The 25,995-nt window shown below is 35.8% G+C and overlaps 8 protein-coding genes across 8 annotated transcripts; 5 read left to right on the top strand and 3 right to left on the bottom strand.

Moving 5' to 3' along the window:
* Positions 1-865: 865 nt before the first annotated feature.
* Positions 866-1,501, top strand: RO3G_04149 (uncharacterized protein; the record flags this gene model as incomplete). The annotated part of the gene is made up of 4 exons (XM_067658739.1): positions 866-1,017; positions 1,070-1,142; positions 1,197-1,292; positions 1,436-1,501. 4 exons carry the CDS (start codon positions 866-868, stop codon positions 1,499-1,501), a joined length of 387 nt encoding a protein of 128 aa, XP_067514840.1.
* Positions 1,502-1,962: 461 nt separating this feature from the next.
* RO3G_04148 (uncharacterized protein) lies at positions 1,963-3,022 on the bottom strand (the record flags this gene model as incomplete). Its single annotated transcript, XM_067658738.1, has 3 exons — positions 1,963-2,058; positions 2,112-2,526; positions 2,598-3,022. The coding sequence occupies 3 exons, from the start codon at positions 3,020-3,022 to the stop codon at positions 1,963-1,965; spliced, it is 936 nt and encodes a 311-aa protein (XP_067514839.1).
* A 1,531-nt stretch (positions 3,023-4,553) lies between these two features.
* RO3G_04147 (uncharacterized protein) lies at positions 4,554-4,883 on the top strand (the record flags this gene model as incomplete). The annotated part of the gene is made up of 1 exon (XM_067658737.1): positions 4,554-4,883. The coding sequence occupies one exon, from the start codon at positions 4,554-4,556 to the stop codon at positions 4,881-4,883; it is 330 nt and encodes a 109-aa protein (XP_067514838.1).
* Positions 4,884-5,292: 409 nt separating this feature from the next.
* On the bottom strand, positions 5,293-7,021 carry RO3G_04146 (uncharacterized protein; the record flags this gene model as incomplete). Its single annotated transcript, XM_067658736.1, has 7 exons — positions 5,293-5,453; positions 5,501-6,055; positions 6,219-6,271; positions 6,324-6,465; positions 6,621-6,742; positions 6,813-6,863; positions 6,915-7,021. The coding sequence occupies 7 exons, from the start codon at positions 7,019-7,021 to the stop codon at positions 5,293-5,295; spliced, it is 1,191 nt and encodes a 396-aa protein (XP_067514837.1).
* A 5,914-nt stretch (positions 7,022-12,935) lies between these two features.
* Positions 12,936-15,731, bottom strand: RO3G_04145 (uncharacterized protein; the record flags this gene model as incomplete). The annotated part of the gene is made up of 12 exons (XM_067658735.1): positions 12,936-13,070; positions 13,203-13,247; positions 13,304-13,481; positions 13,568-13,685; positions 13,740-14,327; positions 14,378-14,606; positions 14,765-14,821; positions 14,872-14,909; positions 15,043-15,189; positions 15,283-15,332; positions 15,387-15,446; positions 15,505-15,731. The coding sequence occupies 12 exons, from the start codon at positions 15,729-15,731 to the stop codon at positions 12,936-12,938; spliced, it is 1,872 nt and encodes a 623-aa protein (XP_067514836.1).
* Positions 15,732-17,820: 2,089 nt separating this feature from the next.
* Positions 17,821-18,506, top strand: RO3G_04144 (uncharacterized protein; the record flags this gene model as incomplete). The annotated part of the gene is made up of 2 exons (XM_067658734.1): positions 17,821-17,974; positions 18,121-18,506. 2 exons carry the CDS (start codon positions 17,821-17,823, stop codon positions 18,504-18,506), a joined length of 540 nt encoding a protein of 179 aa, XP_067514835.1.
* Positions 18,507-18,800: 294 nt separating this feature from the next.
* On the top strand, positions 18,801-20,285 carry RO3G_04143 (uncharacterized protein; the record flags this gene model as incomplete). The annotated part of the gene is made up of 7 exons (XM_067658733.1): positions 18,801-18,910; positions 18,968-19,140; positions 19,209-19,242; positions 19,296-19,542; positions 19,596-19,781; positions 19,850-19,971; positions 20,033-20,285. The coding sequence occupies 7 exons, from the start codon at positions 18,801-18,803 to the stop codon at positions 20,283-20,285; spliced, it is 1,125 nt and encodes a 374-aa protein (XP_067514834.1).
* Positions 20,286-21,536: 1,251 nt separating this feature from the next.
* Positions 21,537-24,101, top strand: RO3G_04142 (uncharacterized protein; the record flags this gene model as incomplete). Its single annotated transcript, XM_067658732.1, has 2 exons — positions 21,537-22,341; positions 22,387-24,101. 2 exons carry the CDS (start codon positions 21,537-21,539, stop codon positions 24,099-24,101), a joined length of 2,520 nt encoding a protein of 839 aa, XP_067514833.1.
* Between the last annotated feature and the right edge of the window lie 1,894 nt (positions 24,102-25,995).

Below are 25,995 nucleotides of genomic sequence, written 5' to 3'. Positions count from 1 at the left end.
AACTGATTCAGGTCCATGTCTAAAGAGAGAAAAAGAGAGACTGGTTTGGATGGTCCGGTGCTAAACAAAGTCTCATTTGATCTGCTTTATAAAAAAAAATAGTCCCATTGAGTCTCAGATAATTTAATAAAACCAACATGCTGGGTAGATAGACCATGTCTAATTGCGGAAAGAGAGGAGTAAATGAACCAATCAGGAAACCATAAGTAACGTGGTATTATTTTTTTTTCCAACGTTTTCTTTCTTTTTTTAAATCTAATCATGATGCCAATGACTATACCTAATAATAATAACATTAATATAAACTATAACCATAATAATACGCATCCTTATAGCTCTTCTTGTGGGTATTGTCTGGATAATCTTTTTATAGAAGAAGAACAGCCATTTCAATATAACTATTTAATCCATTTACTGACTGCACCAGACATAAAGACTTATTTGTCAACAACCAGTATAACAGAAGATGTCTATGCCTTACCAATTCATATTCAAATATTGATTAGTGAAGCAAAAGAAGAAATCATATCCAACTCGATATCACAAAAGACGACAAACACAGCACAAACAAGGTTAGAACGTTTAAAGACTTTTGTTTGGCAAAGATCCAATGGTGATATTGCTAATTTAATGTCTACTTTGGTTGAATTAATGTCAAATGAAGATTTAATAATAAACATTTTTTAATTTCTTTCTTATATCATGTACCTTTAGCAGATAAACGGAGTCAAAAACTCATTTCATTCGATATCAATTACAATCCCGCTCTTCGTCCCCCCCCCAAATTATGATTGACGTAGTTCAATTCTCTTTTTTTTTTTTTTTTTTTTTTTTTTTTTTTTTTTTCCTTTTTCACTTTAAAAACATGTCTTGGCGTAAGATTGACATTGACCAATATGATGAAGATGCCTACACAGAGGATGAGATTCTTGCCGAGTTTGAAACTGGCTTGAGTACCGAACAAGTCAATTCGGCTACCCACACACGCAATACAGACGTTCGTAATTTGCTTTCAAAGTAAGCCCTACTGTCATCTTCACAACACACCTTGACTCATTCTTTTTCTTAGAGGAGACATGAATGGCGCGTTAGCCTGTGCCTTACAAGACCCTCCTTACGGACGTCATCTCGAGAATGCAAAGGTAAGAAGAAAAAAATAAAGAACGGTGAGAAAAGTGGACTGACACTGCCCACAGGCTGAAAGCACAAAGATGGTAACAGAGGTCTTGAACATGTTTAGAGCCGCTGATATTGCTGATATTGTGAAATCTCTTAATCCTGAACAGCAAGATGTATTGATGAAGTATCTTTATGCAGGCTTAGGCAAACCCGAGTTATACAATTCAAGCGTGTTGCTGACTTGGCATGAAAAGGCAAGGAATTTTAAAAGAGAGAGAGATCAAACGATTGACCCATTTTTTTTTTTTTTATTTAGTTGACAGAAGTTGCTGGAAATGGTTGTATTGTTCGTGTCATGACCGATAAACGTACTGTCTTTTAAATTACTTATTCCCCTCCTCTTTTTACATAAACATTTACTTTTCTATCCCAATTTTAACCTAAATCCTGCCGTATCTGATTGACCACCGAAAATAGTGCCTTCTAAACCTGCATCTTCATCATGTTTACCATGAGCAGCAGCGGGTGCTGAAGGACTGAAGGCACGCTTTCTATTGATATAAAGATGAGTAAGAAAGATCTGTCTTTTAGCTATCTTACTTGTGTCCTGATCCTTTGGATGGCCAGGTAGGAAAGAGAGCAGGGTCTTTTGGTGCTGGAGCTTCAGTAAAATAAGGATGTTTTAAAGCTTGTTCGGCTGTGATACGTTTGGCTGGATCATACGTTAGAAATTTGGATAGCAAGTCCAAGCCAGCTTGGGTCAAGTTTGTAAATTTACTTCTCAAATTGCTATATCTAGACAAAGTGTTGACGATTGACTTTGGGCGTATATATAAAAAAAACTTACGGTTGATAGATGGGAGATATATTCTTTGCATGTGGAAGTTCTAAATAACCTGGCCAAATCTCTTCACTAGGACTTCCTAATAACTTGAATATCTAGAAAAAGACGAGTGAGTTGAGAATGAGAGACAGGTCCCAGTGTGATTTACCCTGTCCAACTGATCCAGTTCACTTCTTCCTGGCAAGAGTGGCTCATTGTTCAATAGCTCTGCAAAAATACACCCAACGGACCACATATCAATAGCTGTCGTGTATTCTTTTCCGCCTAGTAACAGCTCAGGAGCTCGATACCATAATGTCACTACCAATTGTGTCATGTGGCCCATCGGACTACCATATTTCCTTGCAAGTCCAAAATCAGCGACTTTGATCTCTCCACGATTATTCAATAATAAATTACTTGTTTTTAAATCACGATGAATAACCCAATTGTCATGCATTAGAGCAACTGCAGAGAGTAATTGAATCATGAGTGTTTTAATTTCTGATTGTAAAAAGGGTGCTCGCATGTCTTGCATCAGTCCTTTTAAATCATGTTCAATAAAGTCCATTACAATAAACACTCTAACAAGCAAAATGAGTACGTGAACTAGAGGATGAATAGAAGGGAAAGGGAGAGAGAGAGGTGTACTTACTGATCCATATGGTTTCCCATGACAATCTCACGTACATTGACAATGTTGGTATGTTTTATATTAACTAGAGCGTGAATCTCTCTTAAACTCGTCACAGGAAATCCACCTTGGGTCAGTTGAAGTTTCAACTTTTTGAGTGCAACAATATCTCCCGTCTCTTTATCTCTTGCTCTGTAGACGATACCATAAGAGCCTTCTTCGATATGATTCAAACGTTCATAACAATCCACATGTCGACATTCACGTAAATAAGGATACGCTGTCTGTACCGGTCTTTTCGGTCGTGGTACGCTTTCTTCTGGTTCTGGCTGTCTTTCTACCTTTGGCTTGTTTTGCTTTCTTTTCTTTGTGGTTTTCTCTTGCTTTTCTTCTTTTGTGTCATCTTCATCCGATAACCATCTCGATTTTTTAATTATTTCAGACATGAAAGAATTGTTTTTTTTTATTTTTCTTCTCAGTTGACTTTTTTTTTTAATCTTCCACACACAACCGCGCTATATTTTGATAGAGAAGGAAATAGTTGTATTTGGATGATATCATCAAGGCATGTCCTTTAGAGTAAAGGTGGAAGGGAAATTGAAAGGGTTGTGAGACCCTTGTGAGCAATCAGAGATAATCTAATCATGCTGTTATCAGACTCGTCTTTGTTTTTTTTTTTTTTTTTTGAAAAAGAAGATGTTCACTATCTTTCAAGTACTGTAGTAACCGAGAAAGGGGATGATGAATCTTGGTTGTTATTTCTTTGTTGCTAAAGATAGCCCAAAAAAGGAACTTTTTTCTCGTTTCAAAATAACCTCTTTCTTAAAGGTCATCGAACCTAATTCCAACTGTAAAGTAGGATGATGCGACACTAAAATGACGATAATATCACTCTTTTACTAGGAATGGGCAAAAAATATAATTTAATCTGTTCAAAAATAAACATCAAACGCTCCACATCTCTCTCATGACGATGTTTAATATATCTTGGTTTGATTATGAATTTTGTACAACCTTTGAAAAAGCTTCTTTTTTCTCTCTCCTTGAATGAATTCAGTCAAGATGAGCTCATGAATATGTTTAATATAAAAACTAGCCTAAAAAGAAGACAAACATCAAGGATGAAACTTGTTGTATGTATCACATAACTGGTGACTTCATATTTTGTATAAACCAAGCTACGCACATACATATTCAATTGATGTCATTTTAAAGAGAAAGAATCGATTGTTCTTAACAGTTTTCATTTAGAAAGTTGATATCAATTCACATAATTTGATTCAATTCAACATTTAAGCATGCATTAATCAAAGAGCTTAAATCATTTTAGCAAATGACTCCTTGTTTTATTATTACAAGACAAACATGTAATACAATCTCAATTTTATTAGAAACGCAATAGTAGCCTTATTTTAAAATGTATCTGTACATATGCCTTGGTCTAATCTTTTATTCTTTTTTTCATTGACGATGATTATCCAATGTTAATAAGATTACATGTCATTTTGCATTATTGTTTAAACAAGCTTTATTTCATCATTATTATTCTCTAATGTTTCATCCTAAATCATTTGCTCTAAAGTAAAAAAATAATAATAATATTCCATTACAAAGTAAAAATATAAATTATCATATGCTTCAAGTTTGTTTCAAAATTCATCCTCTTTTAAAATTCATTCTATTTCTTTTTATGGTGTCATAACAAAGAAATCAAAATTATTTTGATTGTACTATCAGCACAAGTCAAAACAAATTTTGTTTATTTTCATCCATCAGTCATCCATCCATACCTTGTCGAATCCTCTCTATGTTTTGGGACTGAGTTGTAAAAAAGGGAAAGGCAGAGGACAATTAATGTCGGAATATAAATTTAACAATGTGTGTAATCTATATAAAGTATGAATCTCAACTATTTCTTTCTTTTTTTTCTTTCTTCATTTCCCTTTTTTATTTTCTCCATTTTTTTTCAATTGTATCATGGCACCCAATCAATCCATATCTGGTTTATTTCAAGAATTATTCACAAGCAATAAAAAACCGAATGAAGAATTTGAAGGAAGTGACTTTAAACGATTGTTACATAAAAACAAGAAATCGCCTTCTAATTATTCCATCTCCTCTATGGCCAGTGGCAGTAGTTCAAGGATACACAAAGATTCACCCGATTTTAACTCAATCATCTACTTGAATCATTCACCTGCTAAAAGACGATTCAATCTCTTTAGTCTGTTTGGTCAACATGAAGATAGATATTTTAATTCAAGTAGAGATGAATTAAGCAAAGACATGTTTCCTAATGCATCATGATGTATAGTAACACAACCCCCTTTCTTTCTATTTTTGTATAAAAATGAAATAAAAAAATAATTCCCCTTGAGGCATGTTTTGATTTAAATTTACAAAAATAGTAAAATTATAATCGTCATTCACATCATTTTACAACAAGACTTCTTTTTTTAGAGAAAAAGCAGAACCTTGCTTATTCATCACAAGTATAAATAGTGCACATACAATGATTATCATGTGAACAATGACAAGCATAGGTTACACACTTCATTCTTACTTGACAGTGAAACAAATAAATCAGCTCATGTCACTCTCAAAGAACAAACAAGGTATTTGAACCAATAAAAGAGTTCAAGGAGAGTAAAGGGATCATGAAAACCAAAAAAAAAAGTTTGATTTGAAACGTTATTATGACTGTGGGTATAATACATCAAGCTTCTTGATCATCCGATATTTTTTCAGTTGGATAAATAAAGAAAGCCAATAAAGCAGCCATACCCGCCAAACCAGCGCAGAAAAAGAAGGTTAAATAAGGCATGGTCGAAACAGAGGCACTGTAGATGGCATTGATCACCACTTGAGATAAAATATCTATCCAACCAACGTGAGAAAAATAAAGCAGCACAGACTGCACTTACTCGCAAAGGCTTCTAGGGTAGCCATCGCCCCCCACAATTCACCTAGTTCAGAGCGATCGACAAGGACCGTGGCCAGGGAGCGAACGGACGGAGAGGCCAAGACGGCGAATCCTTGCAAGACACCGGTAATCGTATAGGCCGTACTGGTGGTCGCCAGACCAAAGGCGATCATGGCCACCGTCTCGGCCGTGAGACCGGCCCGAATTAGCCAGGTGTCCAAGAGGATGGTGCGTCGGATGTCCTTGACAGAAAACCATCGGGCGACGATGATCGGGACAAGACAGACGATGATCAAGAGACGGGTGAAGGAAGCCAGACTGATAAACAGTCCACCCTCATAGGCCGTCCAACCAAACTGGAGCATGCCGTACAGAATGATCGGTGGCATGAGAAGCATGGTGATGACAAGGTGAATGACGGCCAGGATCAAAAGGGCCCATCGGTTGGCATGCTGCGGAGGCGTACGATAAAAGATGGCAAAGGCCGAAAACACATTCATACGCTCCCACAGGCTCTGTCTGGGCTTTTCCTTGTCGCTGCCTGCCTCTTTGGATTCTGGCAACACAAAGGTCACATAGAGAAAAAAGCCGATGTGGATCAAGATGGCCATGTAAAACACATGGGTGACCGTGCCCGTCTGTTTGATCAAGAACGAGCTAAAGGAAGGTCCTGCTCGGATTGGATGAGTCACTGAAACAAGTAGGGAATCAACTCTTACCTAACGTCGTGCCCAAATAAATGGCGGCAATCATTCGACCAAACACAAGTGTTCTGTTGAAACCGTCAGTATGCATCCCCTTCCTCTCGAACTTTTTTTTTTTACCTATCACTGGCCGTCGTACAATCAGAAAGATACGCATTCGCCGTCGAAAACAGAACAGATTCACCTGCCAACAAGCCACGAAGGATGGGTCCGAGGTAGAGCAAAAAGACATCAAAGGTCTTGTAAAATTTCAATGTCAGCACTATACCGGAGTAAAAAAGGACGCCACCCAGCATCGAGATTTGCATAACGCATCGGCGGCCTCGACGGTCTGACAAAACACCATAGTAACTGGCCAGTAAGAGAGCTAGAGATGACGAGATTATGATGCTATCCCCCTCACTTTTTATTATTTACCAGATGCACAGCTTAAAAACATAATGACAGCTTGAGCCTCTGAAACGACCGATTGCACTTCAGGAATATTGCATTGATCCAGTGGAATATCAGAATCATCCGTCGATCGTTCTTCATAGTATCTGATTGGCATGTTCATCATGAGAAAATAAAAACAATAGATTTTTTTTTTTTTTTTTTTTTTTTTTTTACTTGTAGCAAAAGATGATGGAAAGCACTTGGACAGTAGGAGCAATGACGGACCTAACGAGAGTTTAAGAAAAAGGAGAATGCATCAATCATCATCCTTCCTACCCGAATGAAAAGGCAAGAGCAAAGATGGGTATAATGATATACCAAGGAGATGGTTTGGACAAAGCAACTTCGTTTTTAAAAGACAGCAAAGGTCTTGTTTCTTCCATTGTCTGTTCAGTTTCCATTTTACAAGGAAAAAGAAAGATAAGAAATTCAGTGTGAAACTCGATTATTTGTAATCGTCGTCGTACGCGATTCAACTGAGATTCAAAGCATCCTTGGTTTTAGTTGACGAATTGTCTGTGTACTATCTGCGGGTCGTTGAATGAAAATGCAGGGTTCTCTAACTTCACACGAGACCGAGACTCATCTTGTCCAAGGTTTTTATGATGATTGTCAAGTACTTTCTTGTCACAATAAAGATGAAATCAACATACAGTCTGTCCATCCTCATTTTTTTTTGTAAAAGATGTTTATTTAGGTGCCATCATCTGATGTACATTATATAAAGCTTTACTGTTCACCCTCAATTGGACATTTGTTTGAAAAGATTGGTCGGGTGTTTAAATCTAGTTGAGCACTTTTTTTGAGTCTGGGTTGGTCAAGAAAAAAGATGGCTCAATTGAAAATATGGCAAGAAAAAAAAATCGTCAAACGGTGTGATTTAGTCATTTGTGATAATATCAATGGCTTGTAATACGCCTGTAGAAAATCTGGCATAGATGCCAGCGATTTTCATACAAAGGGGTTGATAGAATCAGATTTGAAAACTCCAAAAGTAACGCATGACATGTTTGAGGCGCTTTGTAAGGCAGTCGATAATAATAATAAGCTGACCAGAGATATACATGTTGTTGGATCCATTTTTTTTTCGTACGTAAAGTGGGCGTGAAAAAAGAAAATACACAAAACTGAACTAAGATTGTGTGTGCTTTAGTCTTCAATGCCTACATACTAGCCATGCATTGCCTGAATAGTCATAACTGTAAGTTAAAGTTAATAAATATTATTAGATTTGCGGGATATGAGGCTTTGCTTGGTGAATAGTATAAAAAGGTGTTTCAGCTATTCTGAAAAGCGAAGGTAACTTTGACGCTACTCGGCTACTTTCTGTCATAAATTTAATGATTGGTTTTAAAAGAAGCTTGCTTGAGCATGCAAGAAATAACTAGAAAGACAAAAGCTCCATCAAAGTTGAGTTTGAGATTAACGATAATGATAATGCCATTTTCATTTTAACTTAATAAACGCTACTTGAGTTTATACTTTCATCTTCTCGCAGTTAAGTCTGTTAGTACCAAGGTGTATCATTACTTGCATTATACACTTTGAGATGCCTAGAAAAGTGTACTTTATCTAAGAGCATTGAATTAAATTATTCTTTAAACAATGAATCTCAAATTAATATTCTTTTCTTGACCAACCCAGACTCAAAAAAAGTGCTCAACTAGATTTAAACACCCGACCAATCTTTTCAAACAAATGTCCAATTGAGGGTGAACAGTAAAGCTTTATATAATGTACATCAGATGATGGCACCTAAATAAACATCTTTTACAAGAACAAATGAGGATGAGCAGGCTGTAAAAGGAAATTATGCTTTATCTAAATCCATCGTGAAAGGTTCTTGTCCCATGAACTTTTTTTAATGGAAAAACTATTCCGCTCAATGTAATTGGCCAAGTACGCTTTAGGCAATGAGGTAACGGAGGGATGAAAGCATGAAACATAGAAAAGGGAAAGAGATGATCATGTCAACGCTGCGCATCTCCTTCTTCCTCACGATATTACTAATCATTGACAGGAATATGTTATCAGTATGAAAATATTCAACATACACAAAATGCAGACAGGTTATACTCTATTTTCACAAGTTATTCATACATCTTCAAAAAAAGATCGTATGGTTTAAAGATAAATATTGATTTAAAATTCACAAATTTTTCTCTTCATTGGACTTGATTTTGGTCTCTGAAAATGCTACCTGAGGCTAGAACGTTATGCTTCCGTTTTATATATGGAAAGCTCCACTGTCAAAATTCTGTGGCCCACTTCAAACCGGACGTCTTTGATGCGTGCTGCTTTTGCCCTGCCTCTAGCAAAGATATCAATCCTTTGTTTATCTTCTGTCCAGCCAAATTGCTAATTTGGCAAGAAGCTCTTTCTAGATTTGCCCCACATATAGAATTTGATCACCGTGACATTCAAGACATCCTCCGGAACCTGCGGCGATATGGCTTTGTTGATAACACACAATTACATATCTTATGTTTCTACGCCCTTCTCATCATCTGGCGATATATTTTCGACAATGTCCCATTATCACGGCCTCAACTCATTTCTACTATTTTTGAAAAATTCAAGCTCTTTCGTCTTCATTAGAAACACACCCCTCACTGCGACGTGTGATCTATTTTACATTTTATTTATTTAATTAATAAATCAAGTATCCTACAAAGAAAAAATAATTTATAAACTTACTGGTGCATGAATTACTTAAAAAAAAAAAAAAAAAAAAAAAAACATATTGGCTTACTGTTTAAGAAGTCCTCGATCTAGCGGTTAAGTATCTATAAAAACCTTGAAGATTACTCAAAATAATTTTGTTGCATGCATCTTCACTTCTAGATGACAATGTCTCTCCTTGCAAAAGCTCCTTTCTTTTAAGCATAATTTTACATAAATATGAATATGACCCAATGGAAACACAACTCGATAGTTCTTCTGAGAAGTCCCAATTATTATACATCTCAAGACAAAGAAGTTATGATTAAGTCCCCTTAAATAAACACACTTTAATAAAGAATATCTAGCTTCTATCTAAAAAGCCCTATTGCTTCCGACTTATTTGGTTATCACTAACTTGGAAAAATCATAACATTATAAAAATCCCCGTTTCTTTCCTTCTTTCTCTTGCTTTATCAATCCTATTCTGCTCCAAATACCCGGTATCAAGAAACTGTAAGAGGCGTCAGATTCAGAAGGCTGCTGAGGAAGCATGGATTCTTGGTGTGTTTGATTGATGAGTTTCGAACAAGTCAGTGCTGCCCTTCTTGTGAAAATCGTAGTCTGACAACCTTCAAGAGAATACCGAATCCACGACTATATCAAAGACGAAATAATCCTGAAATTATTTGCCGTGGTTTGCTTAGGTAATTAAATACTCTAATCAATGATTATCAAAATTGTTCGCTGACTTTTTTTTCTGTCCCTTAGATATACAAATCAAAATTGTAGAGAGACCTTGCAAAATACTTCATGTGTTGAAGAGCTTCGTGGACGTTTATGGAATCTGGATTTAGCAGCATGCCTAAATATGATCCATATTGTTTGTAGCCTTTGCTTGAATGGTGACATACCAGAGAGGTTTCGGGGTGCTGGGACTAAAAGAAGAGGGCAGATTAGAAGAAGATCTGAAGAGAACGAAGAACGACGCGTTTTTCCTAGAACTCTGTAATTTTCAACACAGTTATCGCTGTATTATCCAACATGCACTTTGGTAAGTTTGAACTTCAATAACTTGGTAATTTTGCTCAAAGCTTTTTCCTGCTTCTATACTAAATTTATTTTTACTTTTGCATGAGATTTTTTCTCAAAAGTACACCAATAATTTCGGAATAAAGTGTATGCGAAGTACGTGTATCAAAAAATAAACTTTTTATAACATCATTTTCCAAGACTACTCCACTACCATCATCTATAATTGGTAAGTATGAACCTCTTGAAGGTCACAAAACAATGCTACTGACTCCTTTTTTTAAAAAATGAATTTGCACATCAGGGCAGTTTTTTAAGCTAATAAACACACTTGTGGTGCTTGTTGGTACACTATGGATATGTGACTATGCAACTTATAGTAGATTGATTGCTTGAAAGACATTTTTTGGACAATCAATCATTCAAAAGACGTTAATGGTTAAAAACTTTCCGTATACATGCATTATCTCTCCATTCAGCCATTCGTATTTTGATAATATCGTTTATTTCTAGGAATTTCATTCCAAAAGAGCAGACCCCTTTCAACTTCTTTAGGTCAACTACTTGTATCTTTCGTTTGTGTGAAATAGCCCCGATATGAGATAAGATTGTATATGGTAAAGTTTTTGCTGTTCTGATTTATCACCGTTTCCTAGATAAAAAAAATATATGCATTAGATCGACTGATTTGTAAATGAAGTTTTTCAGCAAATAATACCTGCATAACACGAAAAGTAGCATCTTTCTTTGGGCTATTACAAGAAATACTTATTATATCGCTACCATAGTAAGCTAAAATTTAGAAATCTCATCAATAGATTCCTCTCTAAGCTTTCCTATTGATTGGAAGATCCAACTACTTTCCAGAAATTTTTGTTGATATAGTAAATTGTCGATTGCAAATGCGTTGATATGATTCTCCTTGCAAGGTAACTCTGCTGTTCGTATAACGAGGACATAATCTGTTGCTTTTAAATACTTTTGTATACTATCTTGGACGGTATAATCTCTGGGAATATTACAAAGTAAATTCATGAGTATTTCAATGTCGTTGGGTATAAAAAGAAGTAAATAAACAAAAACTGTTATCAAGCAAATTTTCCCCTTATACCTGGGTCCAAAAAAATTGAAATCACATTGTTTATTCTTGTAAACGTTTTTACTAAACTTGCGCAAATTGGCCAGTCTATAATAGTTAGTTTGCCAGTCATAATGGTATGAAAGGGCGTAATCTAGCCAAAAAAAAAATGCTTTCGTTCATCATTGTAATGAATTGAAAGAACATGCCAGCAAAACAGGTTACAATCATGCCTACTTGCCTCCATACTTACTGTTCTTAAACCCTATTGAAGGATATTGGAATAAATTAAAGACATCCTTTCGCAGAAAACGTTTCAATAATGGACATAACCAAAACGATTAAGTACGATCATTTTTCTTGATATTTTCTCTGGTTGGATTAAATATTTTCTTTGGTTCATTCTTCTTCATGAAAAAAGAATAATAAATTTGTACAAAATGATGGAACAAAAAGAATGAAGATAGTCATTTATTCTATTGAATACTGCAAATTAAAGAATCTCAGTTGTCGAATTACAATTTTAAACAGCAGACAATTTGAGAAATCTTGTATTAAAGAAGAAAGTCTAGTGTTCTTTTTAAAGAATATTCAACAATGATGTGCTGATCTGACGTTTCCCCGAATTTTAGCGAGGAAAGGGCAGCAAACTTTAGCTTTTGAGACAAAATCTAAATAAGGAAGAGGAAAACTTGCTTGAGAACGATCCTAAATTTTGCCTTGTTGATTTTACCTGACTTTTGACCTTTCACGATTTACTATGTGCATTTTAATGTGTCTTGTGAATAGTTGCTATGATCAGTGTAAAGTAAAGACCAAAAAGCTTCACTGCTTACTTTGTATCGTTCTTTGCTGTTTGATTAACTTGTAAGAAATTGGGACAAGCTCAATGAATTCTTTCAAGATAGTATCCTGTATAAATAAACTATACCAGATGACCTACCTATTCACTTTTCTATCAGCATTCGCGTGGCATAGCTCATATACTTTGTGCCCTACACAGTAGTAATATGGATTCAACTCTTATCAAATTTTTGTGATGCCTTTCATACTTGGAATGTCTTATTTTGGATTACAGTACTGATTAAGGTACTGACTTTGAAAAAAGAGTATAGGGGATACAATTGATAGCTTTACAAGAAAATCTTTTTTTCTTTTACTCAATCATCATTTGCCATGTCGACATTAGATTCCTTTTTATCCAAGAGAAGACAGCAATCGCAAACAGCAAATAATAAGAATGCAATAAATGTCTCCACTGCTTTTATCACACCACAAGAATATATAAAACCTTCTATTACAATTAAACCTAAATCAACCACAAACAAAAATAATAAAAAATCTTTAAATAACAAAAAGTCAGTTCATCGCAATACAATCACACGGTATTTCAATAAACAAAAAGAAGAAGAAAAAGAAGAGGAAGAAAAAGTAATACTCTATTCGGTACGTAAACCAAAACCCCTGATGGACGCTTGGAATGATGTGATAAAAGAATATGAAGAAGAAGAAGAAGAAAAAATATTTTACACAGTACGCCAACCAAAATCACTCATGAGCATTTGGAATACGATATTAAGTGAATTGGCAATAGAAGAATTAAGAGAGAATAAGAGAAAAAACGAAGGAGTGGAAGGAGTGATTAAGCGACAAAGGACGAGCTATGATGAAATATTATGTCATTATATGAATGAACAATTGCATATTTAACCAGTTTATTTTAATTGAAGCACACGAACAACGCCTTTACTGTTAGCAGAGATTAACTTTGAAGTATCTCTCTTCCAACAAACAGAGCTAACGAAATAAGTTGGATCATTCTCTGTAATCATCTTTCCCTACACGCAAAAAATATTTAAATATAAATAAACACATCAAAGAAATATCAATTTACAGGAATGGGATCAATAGGAAACTTGTATTTAGCAATCGGTGTCTTTGAGTACTTGTGGTAAGTGTAAACTGTATTTGTTTCACTGCCACAAGCAATCCAATCATTATTAACCGATAAACCAACAAAGTTCTTTTCATTCAAATGACCTGTGTAAGTCCTTGTACATTCTCTTGTTTCTCTATTCCATAATTTTAAAGAGTTATCAGTGGAACTAGGGTGAATAATCATGAGTGTTGTTGTGATAAAATACAATTTTATATATACGCTGATATAAGTTCATCATCGTTCATCCATTTAACATAGGACACTGCCTTTTGATGTCCTTGATAAGTATGTAAAGGAATACTAGGATTTCTTAAATCATAACAAATAATTTGATGGTCTAATTTGGCTCATCAACATTTTGTTCGCTCACACCACACCATTCCTCACTTACCTGCGCTACCGACAGCTAAATAATTACTATTGTTGGGAGCAAATTTAGCACAGCAGATATTTCCCTTGTGTTGAAAGGTAAATAAGGAACGCTGACTGGTTAATGACCAAACCTTGACTGAGGTATCATCACTACCCGAAGCAATCAAGTTAGGATTTCTAGCACTGGTATCCACACTCCACGCACGCTTCTTGTGTTCAACAAAGGAAGAGGTCTTTTGACCGGTCGTCACATCCCATACGTTGATCACACCCTGATAGTCTGCACTAGCAACTTGACTCTTAATATAAGAACTCCAGGAGAGACAACTAATCTTGTTGTCACACTTAATACGACGCACAGGACAATGGATAGTAGCCGTACGTGCCTCATTGGGACCACGACAGGTTAGCCTGAAATCATAAATCTTGATGTCCTTCAAGATGCCACCGACCGCAAAGAGTTCGTCATCCTTGTCGAATTCAATAGAGGAAACAATGGAGGTGCTGTGTGTGGTATCTGCATAGTGAAGGGTATCCAAGACGTCCAGAGTACCATAGCGAGTGACATCGTAGAGGACAGATGAAAAGGATTCCAGTCGACTGCATCCTGTTCAAAAATGAGTTTATCAGATCAGCTCTCATTTTCAATCTGCTTACTTTCATCTTCATCTAGTATGACATTCTCTGGATCCGGTGCCATTTTGGAATAATACAACTCCTTTAAATCATGAAATCTTTCATCCATACGATTCGAAAGAGACCGATCATTCAAGCCATCTGCTTCTTCAGATCTTACACGACTGGCAACTCTTGTGTTACCATCATCCATTTCAGCTTCTTCTGTACTTTGATCTTCTGGTTGCTGCTGATCTCTTCTGGCAATATCCTATTATTTTTATATTAGCCAACTGTTGATTTTTAGAAACAAGATGAACTTGCGGAGAATTTTCTTTTTCTTCTCGTGATTGGAGAAGAAGAAGAAGGTCCGGCCAGGAGAAGTGGGGGTGGAGATGAAGAAGAGGACCGTATGGGTTGTCTGCTAACCAACATGTCCAAATCAGATAATATGAGCTTATTTTGTAATATAAGATTTTGTATTGTCTACCAAATCACATTAGTTTGCGCTCATATCAAATAAAGCCCTTTATTACAGTATCATTTCTGTTTTTTAATCGAATCAAGAATGCATCTAGTAAATCCGATTTGATCTTTAATTCTTCTCGCTCCATCTTTCTTTTAGTATCCAATGTACTTTGAAATATACTCTCAATATCTACCATGTCATCATGAGTTATAGAATATAGCTTACTTTAGTCAATTACCGGCATAAGTAAGTGAATTAGCCATGGAAGTAGCGATGGATAAACGATCATTTTTTATTCTTCTTAATAATGCTTCCATTGGATCACTTTTATAAATTGGTGCACTTTTTTCAACGACTTGCGTTCTTAATTCTGCTAATCGATTTACTATAAAAAAGTAAGTTATCTTAATTTTATTCTTAATATGAGGCCTACATTGAAAATTAGGATACATTTCAGTCCTAGATAGTTGTGATCTACATAAAGGACATTCAGGTTGATATTTAATTTGTTCACATATACATTCATAGCTATTATAAAAAATTATATTTCATTATCATCCAATTCAGTTAATTATCATTTACCAAAAGGAATGACCACAGGTGGTCGCAATGACTTCTTTCATGATATCATGGCATATAGGACTATACAGATAAATACGGAATATTAATAATGATTCAAGCAGATGGATTATTAGCATACCAGTTGAGTTCTTCATCTACTTTATCAAGGTTTGCATAAGCTAAGGATTGATTTTGGCTTTTGGGTAGGCTACTTTCACGACGCGATTGACCTAGCAGGGTAACAAAGGAAATGACAGGAAGTGGTGGAGATTGGACTTCAGGTAAGTTAGAAGAAGGTGGAAATGGTGCTGTCACTGTAGACTCTTGTCTAGCTGATTCTTGTTCGACTTGATCTAATTCTGACATTGTAAAGTGAAAGAAAAAGAAGAAGAAAAAATAAAGGGAATTTGTTTGTTCACTTTTTACAACAAAGGAAATGATTGGCTGTTGTTTGCATTATTTTTTTATTTTTATTTTTTTTTAAACAAGGAGAATCGTTACTATTGAAATAGAATGAAGTATTCAATAAAAATTTAACTTTCTTTCATCGTCCACAGAATGTGTTTAGTTTATCTTTACTATATTTATAATTTCTCATAAACTCTGTTAGTCTATCTAATTCCTTTTTATGAAATTCTATTGACAAGAAATAGTTAAATGTGATAACGAAAACCGAAAGCTATTATTTCCTACAAGGAGACTAAATGTTAGAAAAACCAAGTTTAATTCTATTAAAGTAACTTGGCGTTTGTCTGATATAATTACAATGTACTCATGATCTGAAACTACTCTTTCATTACACCTTATGCAGTCGATTCTACTTGAAAAAGGGGAGAAACTGTCTATTGATTCTTTTTGTATTTCACTGTTAGATTTCATGACATAAATGTAATTTTTATACGATTATGGTTCTTTTCTAAAGAAGCATTTTACTGTTAAAAGGGCAATCCCTTCTCTTTGGAAATCCTTGAAAAAATGAGTATGACAGGGTTGTATTTCGCTATCAGTCAATATTAGACTTTCTTCCGGTTTTTCCATCATGTAGTCCAGGGTGTGATATGCAAAAACTTCCGAGTTTAGTATACTTTTTTTTTTATTTTTTTTTTTTTTTGCTTAAGTCTTTTAATAAAAGAGGTGTTTTTTTTCTCTTTGCATTTAATATGAAAAAAATATCTGAGGCTTTATAATTCATAAGGTGATTGATGATTCATTGAAAGTAATTATAGCAATAGCGTTGACACGGTATATTTCACTTACTGTATATTTCATAGCATCTCAAAACTAATTTTCAAAATTGAAATCAAGTGTAACGAGGGATAAGATGACTAAACAATAGATAACTTGGTCATATGTAAAGTTTTAGATCCAAAACAGGAAGACCATCTGAATTGTGATTCATAATCCTCTCAAAAGAATAACTTTGGATAAGCTAGTTACTTATTAAAACTGTAGTACTTGACATCGTATATAACTTTATGAAATAAAAACAAGAAAGGGCCTGGCATAAAGAGGTAAGACTTGACAAAGACTATTTGACTTGGTTGATTATTATATATAGCCAAGAAAGAAGAAATACTGATAAGAGACAATGTCTGTATAAATTGATTAATATATAATTAGCAGAATCAGAAAGGAAACGATAATTAGAAAGAACAGAAAAGCACCAAGTATTGTTTTGTGTCCTTTTAAAAAACAGGACAAGCAACCTAGATAGTATAGGTTGATGGACGCGTTATTTTGTGCTCTTGCATGGTTTATGTACCCTAATAGGGTATATAAAAAAGCATACATAAAAGAAAGCTTCAACTAAGCAAGACCTCCTTATTTGCTATTTATATATTTTTATCTTATTTATTCTATAACAAAACTATTTATGATAACAGTCTAGTAGTCTATGTTAGTTACAGAAATTATTCTAAAACTGCTTGCAAAAAGATTATTCTAATATTGGACATAATAGGGAATGTTATCCTTTTTTAGGATGCTTTCAGTTATGAAAAGTATTCAAAGCAACGACTCCATTGATACTTTTCTTATTTTTAATGTCTCCATCTGTAATAATAAATAGTCTACCCAATTGGAATCATGAATATCAATATCATTTTAGAGAGAAAGGCTGTCAACTTTCGTACGGATCTCAAAAGATCACAAATGGATACAAATAAAGAAAAACGTGTAACATTACTCCTGTAATAACGCATAGATTTATACCTTTGGCTTCAACAATATTCTGACCTTTTGCTGTATGCAACTACCAGTAACAAAAAATGCCCCGTTCAAACCCAAAATAGACCATGTATCCATTTATTACAAGCTATTTAGAAGCCGATTACATGGAAAGATTCTGGTGATCGTCTTTGGTTTGCACGCGCAAAAAATGACATTGTTGCTACACTCTTGATCATTGGCTCATTATTAACATATTCAAAACAAGAAAGAGCTTTAAATAATACATATGGAAGCTCATCTTTTGCTTATTGCTAGTGCAACCCTTCACCAAGCGAGCATATTTTATTACTCTCTTGAAGCAATTCAAAAGTTTTTTGATCCAAACTATACTTTAGCTATCTATACAGATAAAAACCAAAAGACATGCACTTATGGCTTAAGTTATCTGACAATGGATTAGGAATTTGTATTTTCTAGTCTTCACAATGACATTTTTAATGTAGTCTATCCCAAACGTAGGCTCTTGTAGACAATTGGTAACCCAGAAGTACCATCTTGGAGGGACAAACGTATTCTTGTACATTAGCAAACGAATTTTTCACTTGTCAATGCCGGAGACCCTCGGGTACTAATTTCCAATCGAATTATACCACGATCACAACCACGATGAGAACAACAAGCACTTCTCACACTACTGCCACCCCTACTGCGACATGTGTTAGGAAATCCAAGGGCAAGAAAAAGCATGATGGTTATAAGGACTGCTGCTGTTTTTCCAGTGATGATTGCAAGGAGATTTGTACCAAAGGGGGCTGTAATGGTCCTGGCTTGAAAACAAGCATTAAGACAAGCATCATACCCAATAGTTGCCTAGCTGGCGCAAAAGGCGAGAAGAAGGGTGACGACAAGAAAGGTTATTGCTGTTCTTTGAACGATGATTATAGAAAAAAGCTGTATCAAAGGAAAATATAATTAAACTATTATTAAGTTCAGCATTGAAACTATAAAAGAAATAAATAACGAATTTAATAAAACTATCCGCAAGAGCAATGCATAAAGAAACTGTGCCTTTATATTCAGTCAGCTTTAATGTATGCAAAGCCTACTCATATTCACTCTGCTGCCTTACCAATATGTGATATAACACATTTAGCGTAAGAATAGACTTCAATATATTCTTTGTATGATGTTGAATGCTTCATTCTTTTTAATTAACGACAAATCATTTCTCAACTTTATTTTTCCTCTTCTTTACTGCTATTAGATATGAAGATTTGGTCTCCTTTATTAGCTACTTTAGTACTCCTCAACAGTTTCTCTGCACAAATATTCCAAGATGATGAAATCAATATAGAAGTGATTGATGATGATGTCGAGTAAGAATTAGCTAGAAAAAGTTTCCGCAATTGTTTCTTAAATTCAGTACCTGTCAGTCTTAATATAGTTGCCGAATCTGACAATTATCCTTGCAATGGATACCCTCAATACCGAAAGTTACCTGTCAATCAGGGCTTTTATTTAGGTGCTCAGAATGCTGGTTCACAAGTATTCAAAGGAGAATGTCAAGCTAGTCAAGATGCTAGTATTATCAAAATGCTTGAAGATGGTAAGAAAATAGTTGTGGAAACTCATCGTAGTCAACCCTTTTATAACCATGTCGTTTTTTTGTCATAGGCATTCGATTCTTAGATGTCAACTTGTGCACAAAGTATATATTTATATGTATGAATGGAAATAATTGAAACTGAACGTGTCTCTTAGTGAAAAAAATATTGTTGTTGTATGCTCCAACCGCGACTCTACTGTTTCGAGCACACCATTCACCGATGTATTGAATGAAGCTTTTATATTTGCAAGAGAAAATCCTGAACAATTCTTTATTATTAACCTTCGTTCTGAAAACGTGGGACACCAAGCTAATATAAAGGATTTAGAACAACAGATGGACACCATATGTAAAACACACACGGAGCTAACTCCTGGCACAGATGAATATGTCAAGTACAAGGTAAATAGGAATCTAAATATTTATCTCACCTGAGTGTTCATCTATAAAATAAGTGCCCCTTTATCTATAGACATGAAAAAGGACCTTGGCCATCGATTGGAGAGCTTGTGAATTATAATCCCGAGATGGCTCAATGGGAAGGTGATGGTGAGCTTGTAGGTGTTCGAACTAAAATGCTTTTCACCGCTTCAGAAAGCATCTCTACTGTTCCTGAATACCAACCTTCTTACTTTACAGAGGTAAAAAAAAAAGAGGGGGAGGGATGAAGAAAGTGACGCTACATCTTGATGTTAAACATAACATATAGCCATTTTGGAGAGAATCTCGAGCTTCTGAGCCAAATAAATTAAAGGATAATTTGAAAAAAGTTTGCAGGGTGCCTGCAGGTGGTATTAAACTTAACGCCTATGCGGACGATGCTTGCTCAAAGTAAGTAAAGAGAAAATTGTTTATGGATATATCTTGACTTCTTCCCCTTTTTTTTTATTAGAGACGACTATAGTCCAGAACAGATTGAAGATCTTCTGTTAGATAAACTAGGATGTAACTTGAATGATTCTCCACTCAATACATTTATTTCTGTTTTATCTGTAAACCATTATGGAAAGCATCTTCGTTATCTTCAAGAGCTTAAGGATCGTATGATGGAGATTAACTATGCTAAATGGAATGGTAATTATCAACTAGTCAGACCATCGACCATTGCTACCAAGCAACATAAAGTACAAAGAGATGAGCTTTAAAGAAAATGAATAAAAATATTTTGAAGCAAATACTGTGTGTTGGTATGATAGATTATAAATTTATTTTGTCCTTTTGTTTTTTACTTTGCATGTAATCATCGCAAAGTACTATTTTTAATCGTACTTTTTGAGTTATTATTGTTTAAGGTAAGCTTAATGAGCTATGGTAATTTATCTCTTTTATTGTGTAAACTCTCCTTCGGGCGTTTCAACGCGCTTTTTTTTTTTTTGGCTCTACTCTTTACCATATCTAATTGTCAACCAACTCCACTGTCTCAACCACTATAAACTATCTCGGTACTCGCTTCAATCGAAGTTCAAAACATTCGTTATGCTGTATCGAACTGTTTCTTAGCATTTCAGTAGTATCCTCTGTTGAATTATCTGGCCAAAATGGACTTATTAAATAGCATTTTAAGCTTCATTATAAACTCAAATACGATTTGAAACACGACACGAAAGGTAAAATAAATAGTGACCGATATCAATCAGCATCGCCAATCCGATATCACCAGGCTATAAAAAGGAGCCAGGAACAAGAGGAGGAGCAGAAAAAGCAAAAAAGCAAAACTCATGCCGATATGGCAAGCATAGTATTTTACTATTTGTTTAATAAATCTGCATACTTAAAAGACCTCAATGAAAATAATAAAACTGTTATAAATGAGAGCATAATGATCCTCAAAGACTGTTGGTCAGCATTTGTGGGGAAAATATCTTCCTATTCAACAAAGAAGGTTGGATATCAAACAAATTGTCATTTTTCTTTTGAGTATCTCCTATTTTCCTACATTTTACTCTCTTTATTGAAAGTCTTTAACAATTCTCACTTTACAACATTTAAAGTTTTTTTTTTTGGTTTCACCAAAATGATCTTTGCATATTTCCAGAGTTGATTGAAGAATATACTATGATAATCGTGGCATTTATTTCCTCGAGATAGATAGACGAATTCCTATGACACGTCTTATTTTGCTTATGCACAAAATGTTGCGTTTAAGCTATATATTTGTTTCCTCAAAATGTCTTGATCTTGACTAGATGTTGCGTGTTTATTTTTCATTTTTATAAACAAAAAAGGCAAAGGAATCTGACAGGTCATAGCAGTCACAACGAATGAATCATAGTGTGTTAGGAATTATAGCTAGCCAATAAAAATTGGACTTCGTAATCCATGACCCATCAAAAACAGTGGCAAATATAATATTTTGTTTTGGAAAAACTTTTTTTTTTCTTTTTATACTTTCTCAAATGTTTGTACCTTCTATTGACCTGCTAGATCCTTCACAGGCTTCACTTTATTCTTCTCTTTCCTTTTTTAGCTCAGTTATCTTAAATAACGGCAATGTGGACCAAATTAAATCTCTTATCAACCAAACCGGTTCTACTCTCTATTGGGCCCCTGCCAAAACCGTCGATGAAGCCGTTCAGCTTTGGGACGTAGGTGTACTCAAGGTCATTTTTGATTTGGACACATTTGTTCAAAACCAGTCTGAATTCAATGGTATCGCTGATGAACGTATTGCTGTCAAGTGTAGCGCTTCTGCCGTTCCCAGTAATCTTCCTGTGTCTACTTTTATTTTTTCCTCTGCCTCTATTGCTGCTGAATTTGCTCAAACCAACAAGTCCTTGTTGACCCATGGTGGTATCAAGACAACTGTTGTCGAGTTAGACCAAGTCCACGCCAACACTATCGCCGAGTTGCACAACCAACACTTGGATGTCATTGTTCCCGCCTCTCGTTTGACTGTCAACAGTGAAGATGCAACCAAGTTGAACATTGCCGATGCTTTTTTGGCCACTGTCAAGACTGACCGTGCTGATGGTCTTTATACTACAATGGTTGTTGATGAATCCAATAAGGCACTTGGATTGGTTTATTCCAGCAAGGAAAGTGTTGCTGAATCCATTCGTCTTGGTCAAGGTGTCTATCAAAGCCGTCAGCGTGGATTGTGGCACAAAGGATTGACCTCTGGTGCTACCCAAACCTTGAAGCACATTGATTATGATTGTGATGGTGATGCTTTGCGTTTTGTCGTTGAACAACACGGAGCAGGTAATTTAATTTGTTAGACATATAGCATTTACTCATTTCTTTTAGGATTCTGTCACCTAAACACTCGCAACTGCTTTGGCCATGATACAGGTATCTCCGCTTTGGAAAAGACCTTGAAGGAAAGAAAGTCAAATGCTCCCGTTGGATCTTACACTGCCCGTTTGTTTGGCGATGCCAAGCTGTTACGTGCCAAGATCATGGAAGAGGCTGAAGAGCTTTGTGATGCTACCGATAAGGAACAAGTAGCTTGGGAAGCTGCAGACTTGATTTACTTTATGATGACCAAGTGTGTGAATGCTGGTGTTTCCTTGGCTGATATTGAAAAGAATCTGGACAAGAAGGCTAGAAAGGTCACTCGCCGTCCTGGCAACGCCAAACCCAAATGGGAAGAAAAGATCAACAATGTACCTGCCACAGCCACACCACCACCACCTGCAGAAGGTAGAATTGAGATGCAAAAATTTGTTTTGAATGAAATCGATGAAAAGCAACGTTTGGATCTTTTGCTTCGACCTATCATTGATTCTACCGAAATCATCCAACGTGTGACACCTATCATGCAGCAAGTCAGGCAAAGAGGAGATGCTGCCATCTTGGACTTTACTCGCCAATTTGATCGCGTCGAACTTGAATGCCCCACCATCAAGGCTCCTTTTGCTCCTGAGATGATGCAATTGGATCCTCAGACAAAGGCAGCCATTGATCAAGCCTATGAAAATATTTACAAATTCCATGACGCCCAATTAGACAAAGAGCATTTGGTGGTCGAAACCATGCCGGGTGTGGTCTGTTCACGATTCACTCGACCTATTGAACGCGTAGGTCTTTATGTTCCTGGTGGTTCTGCCGTGTTGCCTTCTACTACACTCATGCTGGGTATCCCTGCCAAGGTCGCTGGCTGTAAAGAGATTGTGATTGCCACTCCTCCACGATCCGACGGATCTGTTGTGCCTGAGGTGCTTTATGTGGCTCATAAGGTTGGTGCATCTCACGTGGTCAAGGCAGGAGGTGCTCAAGCTGTAGCTGCCATGGCCTACGGTACTGAAACTGTGCCCAAGGTAGACAAAATCTTTGGTCCTGGTAACCAATATGTGACGGCAGCCAAGATGGTCGCTCAAAATGACACAGGCAGTCTGGTGGCCATCGACATGCCTGCCGGTCCCTCTGAGGTCTTGGTGATTGCTGACAAGACAAGCAACCCAGTCTACGTCGCTGCTGACTTGCTTTCACAAGCTGAACACGGTCCTGATTCTCAAGTGGTCTTGTTGGCCGTTGACTTGACAAAGGAGCAGTTGGAGAAGATTGAGGATGAGGTTCACAACCAAGCCATTGCCTTGCCTCGTTGTGACATCATTCGCAAGAGCATCCCTCACTCCTTTGTTTTGAGCATGAAGACCTTGGAAGAAGCCATTGAATTTTCCAACCAATACGCACCTGAACATCTTATCTTGCATGTGGATAATGCTGCCTCTGTTGTGCCCAAGGTAGATAATGCCGGTAGTGTGTTTGTTGGACCTTATTCGCCTGAAAGTTTCGGTGATTATGCATCGGGTACCAACCACACATTACCTACTTATGGTTATGCACGCATGTACTCTGGTGTGAACACGAATGGATTTGTCAAGCACATTACCTCACAGGAATGTACCGCAGAAGGCATGAACAATCTTGCTGATACTGTGATGCGTTTGGCTGAGATTGAAGGATTGGGTGCCCACCGTAATGCGGTTGCTGTCCGTGTTGCTGACTTGAGAAAGTAAATCGTTCAACCATTATTAATGCATAAAAAGACCTATTTAAGAAGAAAATAAAATTGTATTTGCTTAGATAGTGTAAAAATTATTTATTCGATTTTTTTTTTGTTAGCAATCACTACAAAATTGGATAGTATTCATTTATGACAAGTAAAAGTATTTCTCCACAACCCTTTAGAATCAGGTAGGGTGTAGTATGAAATACAAACTTATATCATTCTTTTCGTAAAAGTAGTCTGAAAAGTCATACATAAAATCAAAGTCGTTATTAGAAAAGTTGAATGTTTCTTTGATATTTGTCTTCATGAATAAATGAAATTTCATTTAAAAATAACCTATTAAAAAGTTATATTTTGAAAAATAGTGAAAAACAAAAGTTTTTTGTCTCAACAATGTATACCTCTAAATGAAAAAAAAAAATAAAAAAAGTTGGATCCAAGGTCATAAAAGCTTGGCATACGTTATTAGGAACTTCATTTTCAATGTTCTATTATCCAAGCAATTACTAATAAAAAGTAAAGAATAAAACAATATAACAAAAAAGTTTGAAAGACATAAGCATCATTGTAAAATAGATTTTTATTTTGGTGGCGAGTATAATAACTGTATGCTCTTATAACAGACTGGCATTTTTTTAATATTTTAGTGCGTATACTGACCTACTCTTCGCTTAACACAAGAATTAAAGCATCACATATGGAGATCTCATCCTTTCTGCAAATCCCTCTTCTTTTTAAAATGCTCCAAATGCTCTCAATTTGGTTGAGATCAAGCTTTTATGGAGGCCATATGCCAAAGATATCGATCTCAGTGATCTGCTCCCACAATTGCGCATAAGACAAGATATGGCACGAGGCAGCATCCTCTTGAAATATGTAGTCATTAGGCATGCTTTCTTGAATCCAAGGATAGGGATATTGGCTCAAGCTACTGACATGCCCGTCTTGATTTAATATGCTATCCATGACAACAAGGAGGCCAGCTCTCTCAACAATAGATCATCATCAAACCATTGCGGAATGAACTACATACTTGGTTGTGAGTATTATATGTTGCGGAAGTTGTCTTTCTCCATTCATTAAAAGGGCTCTTCTAAAGCTACCATTACCAAAAAGACACAAGCAAGGTTCATCCGATCAAATCATCTTGTCCCGTTCCCTATCAACATTTCTCAATACCTTTTTGTTCAAAGAAACGCTCCTGAGTATGCTAATGCACATGTGGGGTCAAGTTCCCGGTTTGCAGACGAAAAGGAATTTGACGCTTGATATGCCAATTGGATCAAAAGTTATACTCACGTTAATAAGAGAAATGTCGCTGCTGTTTTCCATATTTCAAAGAGGCATTGAAAGCTTGTTTGTTGCCAAAGGAGATGGGTTGCTTCATATCTAAGCACGGTAAAACAAGAATGGTAAAAAAAGCAACCAATGTGTCAGTATCAGGAGGCTTACTCCTCTGGTGAGGCGTCTAGATCAAATAAAGTAACTATTAAAAAAAATCATTATTTATTTACAAAGTTTATTTGGGCGTGGGGTATGTATCACATATGTTCGCCTGGACTAGTTCAATATGGGGTAAAGTAATGTGAGGCCAAAAAATTCTTAGGGGCCAAGGGTAAAAAAGGTCAATAGGATAATATCTGGGATATAGCAACATCCTTAATACTTTAAGAGCCAATGCAGAAGAAGCGCAAAGTAAATAAATAAAAGAAGCTATCCGCACATTTACAGTCAAAAATGAATACTACCTCCGATTTTCTTCTCTAGTTAATGTGGCAGTGCCCACAAGTGTGAATGAGTCAACTGTCACAGCTACAGAGTAGACTCAATCGCGAGCGTTGACCGAATTAAAAGCAACACTGCTCCTTTAATTTCACCTTGTTAAGTATCAACTCCACCAA

The sequence above is a fragment of the Rhizopus delemar genome, genomic scaffold, assembly GCF_000149305.1.
Source record: "Rhizopus delemar RA 99-880 supercont3.2 genomic scaffold, whole genome shotgun sequence".
In the NCBI taxonomy this organism is placed as follows: Eukaryota; Fungi; Mucoromycota; class Mucoromycetes; order Mucorales; family Rhizopodaceae; genus Rhizopus; species Rhizopus delemar.
The sequence above is the reverse complement of the archived record's forward strand: the minus strand, read 5'-3'. Positions and strand labels throughout refer to the sequence as shown.